General features: G+C 36.7%; 1 protein-coding gene across 1 annotated transcript; it reads right to left on the bottom strand.

The window, feature by feature from the left end:
* Nucleotides 1–4,647: 4,647 nt before the first annotated feature.
* Nucleotides 4,648–9,203, bottom strand: LOC135693423 (endothelial differentiation-related factor 1 homolog). The gene is made up of 6 exons (XM_065211902.2): nt 9,032–9,203; nt 8,788–8,839; nt 7,699–7,776; nt 7,215–7,297; nt 5,748–5,841; nt 4,648–4,917 (listed from the first exon to the last, which is right to left on the bottom strand). Exons 1-6 carry the CDS (start codon nt 9,101–9,103, stop codon nt 4,859–4,861), a joined length of 438 nt encoding a protein of 145 aa, XP_065067974.1. The 5' UTR covers nt 9,104–9,203; the 3' UTR covers nt 4,648–4,858.
* Nucleotides 9,204–11,077: the final 1,874 nt, after the last annotated feature.

The following is an 11,077-nucleotide window of genomic DNA, read 5'->3' on the forward strand; positions in this document are numbered from 1 at the left end:
TTAGAAATTTTTCAGTAATCAATAACACGCATAATCGCAGAGATTGATTGATCTACACATTTGCAAAAAGTTACAATAAATAGTGAATAATACTTCATTTTTCTCAAGTTTTTAATGATCTATGAAGGCCAGGTGGCAATGTAGATATGACAGTAAAAGGAAGTTCTAGAATTCTTGGGAAGCGCAAGATGTTGGCTTACAGAGTCTACTCATGGATATACTGCAAACTAAGCTTGTTTTTTACTGTGCCTGCGCATTGTGTTATAGGTAAATTTGGCCTATTTTGACGTGATTTGGCCTATTTTCATAAACAGTTTAGCTACTTGGTACCCATACCACCAGGCAATCCTGGTTTTTAGTCGTTAGTCGAGTCATTGCCGTAAAAAGAAAATTTTTTTCTTAAATTATAATGAGAAAACAAGACATTTTATAACAAAAAATGGCACTGAGCCGGGCTGCCGGACGCAGGCCTGAAGAAGGGGGGCCAAAGGGAATAAAAAAGGCACGATAATATTTTTTTCGGAAACATTAGTAAGTGCCAAAAATGGCACAGATTTCACGGTAATAAATTTAGATATTTATATAAATGATACACGTTAGACATAGTGAAATAAATCTTCGCTGAAAGCAGACATAGCTATGTACTCTATTTAGAGATTACACACTCTTGATCATAATTAATTGTATAGTTTCCCACCTCATGGTCTTCAAAGTTTTTTGAGAGTGTAAATCTTTCTTCCATGTGTGATTTATACCTCTATTACAATACGCTGTACTTATTTTTCTTATAATTTGCATTATAAGTGGATTTGGCCCCGGGAAAGAAGCAGGCAGATATCCTCCTTTCATACTTGTGGCAGGCGCATTATACTCAACAAATGTTCGGATTTATTGCAACATGCCAATGAATTCAATCCAAAATATGAACTGAGTGGATTTTTTGAATTCTTAGTCTCCATATACTTGAATGCCAATTCCAATCCCTCCCCCTTTCAAAGCAAAGTTTGTCTATGATAAGCGAAAGCCCATTCGAATAATGATTTTAATTTCCTTACTTTTATATTTAAACAATTTAATCCCCCTTGGTTTTGCACCTTCCCATCGCCACTTGAACACATAAATTTGTTTGCCTCCATTGAATATTTTTTAAAAGCCATAAAATTTCATGTTTAAGTCATCTTCACGCAGTTGCCTGAAGGTGCGGGCACATTCCTCACGGCCATAACAAATTTGATTTGCAACATTGATTATGTTTATCTCATCAGTCTTATGAACGAAACTGGCCCCGGCGGGCTCAGTCAGTTGGTCAAACGCATTACATGTGCGTTCCGAAAAACTGAGGAAGGGTGGTCTGAAAGCTAGAACTCTGGGACATAGACTCTTGACAATAGGGTTGCTTTTTTAATCAGTCAGAGGAAACACAAAAGAGTTACACAATTTTGGTAAAGTCACAGAATAGGGTACATTTTACGCATCCCAGAATCAGAGATAGGGGTACAGTTTCTACTTTCAGGAACACACACGATATACATTGGACCAACTGATTGTGCCCGCCGAGGACTTACGTACCTTGCACTAATGCGTTTGCTTCTAAAGACATACTAAGGAAATTTTCTCGCGAAACTGGCAGTCTACTTCGCAGTTGAAATTGTTCATCACAGGAGCTTGTGCGGTTTGCATCATGACAATTTATTTTACATAGCTTCTAAAGGCAGAATATGTGGAAGTGAAAAAATACATATATATTTCGAAAAGGGGCTCTTGTTTAAACTTTTTGCAAACAGGTGGGGCTGTGCCTCCGTGGTCCCCTCTGGCTCCGGCGGCCCTGCTGAAGACGAGGAAATAAAAACCAAAAGGTTTGGATGACTAACTTTGCAATGCACATGGGAAGATGATAATGTTGTCTTTTATGTAGTGTCCATAAGAATTTCTTTGGAAAATTTAATGCTGCAAAATGAAAACATTCAAAGGAGGTGATGTTAATTCTAGACTCATTTCCAAAAAAATCTGAGTTAACACAATGATTGAAACAGTGGAATAGAAGAGACGTCTAAAAGGAACTTTTAGAACTTAAAAGTCCAAAAGGCCCATTTTCAACCCACATTTTTGCTGCAGCATTATTTGGCAAGAAGATCACAGAAAGAGACACGATTCCCTTTTTTCTTATTTAATGATTGCATAAGAATTTTAAGAATTTCTTGCTGATATAAAAAAGTAATGCACGCTGTTGTGGAAGCTCATTTTCATGAGTCGAGAACAAGGAATGCGGATCATATTACAGATTAAAGGAAAAATGGTTTATTCGTTGCAACTAAGCCCCAACTAAGTCAGTATTTAAAAATGTTATTCTGGTAAGTTAAGAACTCTGCGTTAGGAAGCTTTCCAAATGTTTTGGGTGTACAAAAATTGATTAGATGTGAATAAACACATCAATCGGGTAAGCGACATAAACAATAAATTTACGTTAAGATAGACGTATGGACCAGCGTGCACCAGGAGCACAATGTTGGAGGCATTTTGAGACAGAGATCAGAGGTCACTTGTACTCGCCTAGCGTGGTAAATTGATACTTTGATGACAAATTGGAGCCCTTGGTGCAACCTCAAAATGTTATTCCTCTCCTCCTATTAAGCAGTTCCAAACCAACACCCGAATACAATTAGAGATCATAGATGCAAAAAGGAGAGGTTGATGTATTGGATATATCACTGATGAGCTGACCACAGCTCTGATAATCTCAACAGTCGGATAAAACAAAAGGAACAATCAATGATAGATCCCACCTTCAAAATACACACATCCGTTTTGTTAATTTGACAATGTGAACTTATCATGGCATGAAAATTCTGCAAGTAAACAATCAGGTCCAATGGATTGATCCAAGGGTGTGATCAATCCTCCCTTGGTAGAACCTGGTAAGGGGTCCCTTACTCGGGGTTACGAGTGATGGACAGTGGTGGACCCAGCTAAAAGCTGGTTGTAAAAGCAGATGATCTAGGACCTCTGAAGGCAAAGGCTGTTCACAGGCAGAGGAATTTAGAAGTTAGGTGGTGAACGCACCTAACAGAAGGTAATGACAAAACGCTTTATGCCTTGTATAATCATGGTGATGTCAAAAACAAATAGAAAAAAAACTTCGAAGAATCCTCAAAATGGGATCTCGTTCGGTAGGGACCATAATGTGCTACAGGTGATACCCGACCGCCAACCTAGGACTGCATGCCGTGAAAAGTTAAATGACATCGTAATGAAAATAAAAAGACTGAAGAAAAGAACCTCTGACATCAGCAGATCGAGGAGAGAGATGACCAGAAAATAAATATTCAAATGATGCATGAAAAAAAGGCAGCGAAGAAACAGAACGTATCTACTGTAGTTGAATACCGGATGAAGATGGCAGTATGTTGATGAAACTAAATCAAGGGGAAGGTGGACGGAGTACATCAAGTCTAAGCAGATACAGATAGACCAGCAATTAGGAAACAGATGGATAAGAAAGGGAACGCAGTAGGTGACGAGATAACATTTGAACTGATCACAGGTAAATGAATCTATCATGTTGAAAAACTCGACTGTGTGAAACATGGGAAGCTGGTGGAAATGCTAGATAGGTTAGAGATTTATGGGGAAGATTTCAAGTAGACATACAGAGAGGAGTGCGACAAGGCTGCGTTCTATCGCCAGATTTGTTTTTCTTGTAAAATGAAGAACTCTTACTGAAATCAAGACATACGATAGAGTCAGTCTGGAAGGAACTTTAATAACTTTAGATAACATAGCGTTGATTGCAGACAGTGAGGTGAAGCTACAGTGACTGTTAGACACTACAACAACAGAAAGAAAGCAGTTTGAAAACAAACTGTGAAAATACGCAAGTAACAATTGCCAGTAAGAGGGCACTGATTCCTGAAGGTATTGTTTGCAGGTAAATGAAGTGCAAATGGAGAAAGAAATTATACAATTACTCAGGCAGTTGAATAGCATTAAATGGGGGATCAGAGGTCAGGCCAAGACGGCATTTATGAGTATGACGAATGTACTGAGTACGGGGAAGATGCGATTGGCTTTTAAAAGCTGTTGTTAAACTGTTTCATCTGGTCAGCGCTATTGGATGATTGCGCGTCGTGGACAAGAAGAGCATAGAAATTAAGGTGCTTTTATTCTGTATCAAAACGATCTTTTCGATAGGACAACTTGCCAATGCCTCATTCACACTTTACGAGCGACACATGCACTAGCTTATAACGATTCAATTTAGATAGCCACAACTTGAGTCGCCGTCCATGCTCACTAACAGTTAGAAATAATCCAGAAATAGACATGATTTCAAAAACAAACAGAAGTAGGATGTAATTAACAAAAATCAATAATATAAATCAATCTCTGCTTGTAACATACAATGGCTTACATTTCCCGATATAACAAAGAAACTGGTGCAAATGAAGAGGGATTACAAAAGTGTCCTGCAGTTGGCATCAATACCCGTGTCCGAGTTTCTTGGATAATTGCACAATATTATCACTACATGTGTTATATAAGGAGAATTTCACCTTCTGGTCAACATGAATCAATCGAATTTTTGTCCGGAATGACACATGTGAAAGCAAAAACAAATAATTCAAAAGGATGGCACAAAAAACAAGTCAGTTTTCAAGACAAAAGCAAAATGAGTTTCATTTTCAAAATCTGTAAGCAACAAGCAAGAAATCTGCTAATAACAAGGCAACTCATGAATTTATAAAGATGATTTACTGAGAAGAGTTCCTTGAACAACAGCGATGAAAACATGCTTATCATTTCTAAACTTCAAACTTATCAAAGGAACAGGTAGGCTTTAATGTCACAAAGACTAGATTGTTCACTTTTTGCTTTTTGGTTGTATAGGCATTCCCTTCTCTTTGCCACGCAACCTCACTCCTGTGTAAGGAAAAAAATCAAAATAAAATTTCTAATTATGTAAAGAATAACCAATGACCAATGCAAAGGCTCAAGCTATCTTCACAGGTTTTATGTTTATACGATAGTTTGAGGATGTTTTTGTTGAAGAAGGGATGAATAAGTACGATAATATTTTTCAATATTGCTATTTTTTCTTCATATTTAAAGCACATCTTAAAACTACTGTTGTTTAGATGCTGATTCATGATTGGAAAATTAACATCGCTAACAAAATGTTTTTTCCTTAAATCGATACAACTTTGATAAACATTAGGGTGCTCTTTCTTTAGGTTAATGATACAAAAAAATTTCTAGAATACCTTTTTATAAAATGCTTTACCTTCCACTTTTTTAAAACAAAAAAGCACTTAGGCAATTAATCTGTAATTTGCACTTGATAAAACTACATTTGGCAAAATGACTACCATTTCGTTTAGAGTCAATTTCGCAACTATCCTTGAAATGAAAGTATTTTGGGATTCCTTTCTTTCAACTTTTCAATCTTACGATTTTATTCCAAGGATATTTGCTTCACAACTCTATGGTGATTAGTCCTAGAAAATCTGACACTACTAAATTTTTTCACTCACATTTTGAGTTGCTTAAAGGCATTTGACATGCATAAGTACAGCGAATTCAAAAATAACTCGTGGAGTAGCCATATCAAATATCTAATTAACATTTAAAGTAAAATATTGGAAACATGCATTGGCTGAACACTGCTTTTAATAAACGATTTAAATATATTCCTGTGTCTAACTGATTCAATACATGCAAAATTATGCATTCAGGAAATGCCTAGTACATACCCAAAGACCTTTCCAGCTTTGACATGATTTGGTTATTTGGGATTGCTCTCCCAGCTTCATAGTCATTCACTACTTGAGGTTTTTCATTTATCCGCTGATGGTGACAAAAGAAATCAAGATTTAAATCAATAAATTAGAGCTAAAAATTAAAAGCTAATTAAAATATAGAAGGGTATTGCAATTGCATTTTATCCATGAAGTCAGTTGATGGAATTAAAAAATCTTAGCTTTGTGTGGGGGTGATGACATGGGTGACATCAGTTTATAAAGAAATGGAAGTAGTGTTAAACTTGCACTTTAAAGGGAGGCCACAGGCCTGGCCGCTTGAGGCGAGCGATAGCTCGCGCTTGCCTCCAGGCTCCCCTTGCAACCTGAGGTGAGCAATGAATTGCTTTTCTAAACAGAACATGAAGGGGGAATCGCTCCCCTAAAATTTCCATTCATTTGCCCTTTTCCTATTCAGAGAATTCTGAAAACGTACAAGGGTTGATTGGTTTATTTTTGCAACAGCGATTTCTCCCGTCATTGCATTTTTGCAATTATTTTTTTGCTTTTTGGGTGGTTTTTGTTATGATAGGCATAAACTTTGATCTATTTGGAAAAGGATAGTTAACTGAAAGGTATGTTTGTAGTGATTAGAACCTTTCAATCTTAAGAAAACAGGAATATTTTTGGAAGGAAAGTCGAAGAAATTGGTAGGAATTGTAGATTGGGGATATAATAAGACAGCAGGTCCCTTCCAGCAATAGAGACAAAACTATCCCTCAAAGAGAACAAGGTACTCTGTCTTGGAGATAAAAAACGACAACCAAAACATGGAATTACACTATCCAGCAGCATTTACTGAAAAACCCAGATTGGATGAAAAACTATAATGGCGACATGTTTTGCATTATTTGCAACAGTCATGTGCTCGTTTTTTCTGATTGGCCTAGTTTGATCCAAAACTGGGCATTATAGTGTAGAGTTTTCCATCTATGTTCTGATGTTTTATTCTCGGAAGAGTGCTATACGTATAACTATGAGTTTGTTTCAAAATTTGTTTTTCAAAGCCATTTTCAAATTCTGTACACAAAAAGATTGTTTTGCAAGAGAATTGTTGTTTTTGTGTTGTGCCAGCTTTATATGAAACTGAAAGAGTCTGTTCTTTCAAATACTTCAAGTAAAGGGGGTGCCTAAGTCACGGTTAAAGCAAATACAAATTGAAAGATATAAAACAGCATACTCCTGACTGAGGCTATTAAAGGCAACCCACAGATACTAAAGGGGCTTATTACTTATCATAAGTCATCTGTCGATCATCTTTAAAGTACATTCTATGTGTTACTGATTTAGCTCGCCTCAGCAATGAGGGGAGCGATTCACAGCTCACCTATAAAAATACAACCAGCCAGGCCTGAGGCCAGTTCTTGTTAATAAATGGATAAGGATCTGGTACTAGATTGTTTTCTAAGAGGGAAGACTTACAGTTGCTAAATCTTTTTGGGTCCATTCTTTCTCTACTCTTGCTTTCTGTATTATTTTCCCAACATCAAGTGTGATAGTGCTATCTAAAAAAGGAAATGTTGGCAATGCATGTCAGAATTACTAATTCCAGAGATACTGCCAATGCCCTCAATTACAATAAATACAAAGGTTGCAACTGGCAATTAAATCTCTACTCTATTGTCAAAGATGTCACACAAATTACAAAGTTTACAATATTTCACAGTGGTCATTAGCCATCTTCAACGCGAAACCATTAGCTGACAGTGTTCATAAGCCATCTTTGAATGACTTCCATGGTAAGATAGAAAGTGAAGGGAACAGTCATGAAAACAGAAAAATATGATGCAAAGAAAAATTTATTGCAAGTTCCTAATTCTAACACCAGTTGAAAAAAGATAAAACTCCAGGAACATAGAGAAAAGACTGTAATGATTGCTGGATTTAGTTTTAGATAGGGACTTACGGTGTAATTCTTCAGTTTCCCGGTCCAACTTTGCAGTATCTCTTGATGCTGTATGTTGTTTGTTTGAGGCTGCTGAAACTGTGCAGATAATATGTTTGTGAATGCAAAGCTTTGGAAAGATCTCATAATGTTGAAATTTGTCTTTGTCTAATGAACCAATGTCTAATGACAATTACACACTTTCAGAAAATACCCAATAGTGACTTAATTAAGCATTTGGCTTGGTTCTGCCCTCTTAAACATTCTGCAAAGTATGTGTTTATTTATCCATTGCAATGTCTGAAGCAGATTATAAATTGTGAACTTTGACAATAGAGACCTTTTAAATCAATTACATTCAAATAAACTTTTGCATCAACTCTCATGTATTTGTAACATGGATAAAAACAAATTGACAAAAACAGTGGGCTTTTTGAAAAATATACTTCTGAGGTGTACTTGTTATGGACAAGGCTTGAGCTTAAACCTTAAGTTTGTGGTTGTGTTGAAAAGGGGGCAAAAAAGAACTGAGCTCTGCCTAGTTATCATATATACATTCCATTACAAACTTTATGTCAGTCATCCTGCTTGAATTGCTCGTAATGGTCAGAATAGATGCTCAAACTTAGGTTTTTTCATAGAACTCACAAAAAAGAGCATGGCAAGGCTGGGAGCACCCCTGCCCCCTAAACTTTTACTATGAAAAATAATTCGAGCAGCCCGGCTCTCCCTTCATCCCATTCAAAATAAGTTCAGTGTTCCTTGTGAAATCTGATGACTAAAGCGATGGACTTGTTGATTTTTGCAAGCAAGCTCTCACCACATTTCAAGTTGCTATTACTAGATTATCTTACTTTTGCCCGTCATAGGTAAGCATACATAAGTGCTACCTGCTGGTCTAAGACATTACTATTTTGTGTTAAACACTCCCTAGAACATGCACTTGACATATGATATTGCAATAAATTGGTTTTGACCCTCAGAAATATTACTTCCCAAATGTATTTTGGTTATAGCATAATCTACTAAAACGAATATCATCAAATGGCTGCACAGTTTAATTTTTAAACCTTTCTTAACAGACTATATTCCACATTCAAGAATCCATACATTTTTTCTCTGTATCAACTCCAGTTCCTTTTCTCATTGCTGTGTTTATAGCCTGAAATAGAACATTGCATAAAATAAATTTAAAAGAAGCTTAAATAAACCTGAAGATGGATATTATCAGTTACGCTTTCTAAAAGCATAGTTTACAGGAACATGTCACCCTATTTGATATTCCGGCCTTGGACTAGGTGGCCATGCATAATAGGCCTAATCGAAAACAATTTGCCGGAACAAAATAACAGACCTCTTTTGAGCGCGCTTCCTTGGCTTTCATTGGTTTCTTCTTCAAATACGTTACTTGGTCCCATTCAGCCATTTTTATTTTCTATTCTTGATGTTGTTCTTTTCCACTTAGTATGTGAACTCAGAGTACAAACGCACGCTACTTCCTCAGCTTGTTGAAAACAATACGTCGAAATTGCATCACATGGAGGGTGCTGTAATATGGTGGCGCATGGTGCAATCTTTGCAATGTCAGCTCTTTTTAGAGGATGATTTCTTGGTTAGACTAGACAAAATGAAAGTGGCAAATGATTTCAGGGGTGGCGCTAGAAGCCAAACAACGATGTGCCGACATTTTTAGAAAAATTTAAGTGCCGACGACTTTAGAAATGGTTGCCGACACATTTCATGAACTCCCCTTCACAGTTTCTTTAAATCTTAAAACGTTTTGAAAATTAACGAATAACTGTATACTTTCTTCAAACTAACAATATCGTTGTTTGTGCTTAGCTCGTAGGCCTTTACACCGTTTACTGGCTAAGCAAGTTTGAGCCATTTATTGCTTAGTTTCTGCCAAAGACAGTATGATCTTGCTTTTGAAAATGTTATTTTAAAAAGATCGAGGACAACATCAAGGTCAAGCATCTAGGCCTATTTTAACTGAATATCAAGGAATTATCTTGTTGAAAGTGAAAATGGCTACGCATTTAATAGTTATCACAAGGCCTGCGTCAAGATATCATGAGACTTTCAGACTTCCAGAAAATTTCTTGGAACTATCGGCTTTGAACTTCAATTTAATGGTTCTTATAAAAGAAGTAAACTCTCATTCGACAGTTTCAAAGTGCCGACAGTTCCATTTCTTTTGTTTCATCGGGCTGCCGACGGGGTGTCATTTGGAACTTTGGGGGGGGGGGGCATCTGCCCCCCATGACACCCCAAAGCGCCATCCCTGATTAATTTCAAGGATAATAATTTTAAATAGGTTGATTTAAACGCCTCTTCAGAATAACGCACTTCCCTTGAAAAGAGGAAGCTATTAGAAAATGAAAAGTAGGGCCAACGTGCCCCCCCCCAACTTTCTGCAGGACAAAGCAGAATTTTATAGACCGTATACTAGCATTCTGTAAGTTATTGTGCTTAAAAATGCCCCAAGGATGCGTTTATAATGTATGAAGAAGGGGGGCAGGTGGAATATTTTATTACCCCAATTTTTTTTAACACCCTGTCCACAACTCATGCACCAATTAGAAATCCTACCCAGCAATGATATGAAGTTTTCCACTCCCCTTGCTCCCTTGAAAACATCACAAAAATTTAAATTATGACAATATAAAGTTCACTTTTTTATTAATGTACCTATGCTTTATATCTTCCACTAGGCCTACTACACTGCCTTCCAGGTCAGTCAGGGGCGGATCTAAAGAAAAATTTGACTGCCGCAAAAGGGTGTGGTCCAAAAGTAAATGGCAAAAGGGGCGTGGTCAAAACCCATTTGCGCATGCGCAATGTAAAGTGGTTAAATAGTGGCGTTGCTTGCATGTAAATATTTTATGTTATTCAAGGAAACTATAAAACAACATTATCTTAAGTAATTCTTCACTGCCAATTATGAATCTTCACTTCCTACTTCTTTTACAGTTACAAAGGTTAGCATGGTTAATAATAGGGTATGGTTGATATCAAATCTGCATTGATTCTATATCTTGCTACTGCACAGGAAACGTCTGTCAAAAAAATTCACCAGCTTGTCTCTGGATGAATTTACACCAATTCTTAGATAAAAAATGTCCAAAGGCAGGCAAATTGCATAATATTAAGCTTTAGAATATTGAAACCATGGGTAACTTTTAAGCCAAGAGAATGAAAAACTTTCTTTTTTCCTAAATTTGGAAGGAACTCTAAAATTTGCATCTGGTTCCCAGGCATTGTTCAAGAGAACCTACTACTGAGCTGCTCCAACAAGTTCAACTTGTCCAAAAAGCCACTATCAGAATAATTTGAAACAGCAATTTCAATTCATTTTCTGTTTTGAGATTTTATGGTTCAGTTTATGAAAGGAAACAGA

Source organism: Rhopilema esculentum, chromosome 11 (genome assembly GCF_057945365.1).
Source record: "Rhopilema esculentum isolate cy_ngs chromosome 11, ASM5794536v1, whole genome shotgun sequence".
In the NCBI taxonomy this organism is placed as follows: Eukaryota; Metazoa; Cnidaria; class Scyphozoa; order Rhizostomeae; family Rhizostomatidae; genus Rhopilema; species Rhopilema esculentum.

Excerpts from the sequence above, each read along its gene's own strand:
- LOC135693423 (XM_065211902.2), bottom strand. The coding sequence starts at position 9,103 with ATGGCTGAATGGGACCAAGTAACGTATTTGAAGAAGAAACCAATGAAA. Across the intron at positions 8,840-9,031 it reads AGGAAGCGCGCTCAAAAGAG|GCTATAAACACAGCAATGAG; the intron begins GTCTGTTATTTT and ends GTTCTATTTCAG. Across the intron at positions 7,298-7,698 it reads GGAAACTGAAGAATTACACC|ATAGCACTATCACACTTGAT; the intron begins GTAAGTCCCTAT and ends TTCCTTTTTTAG.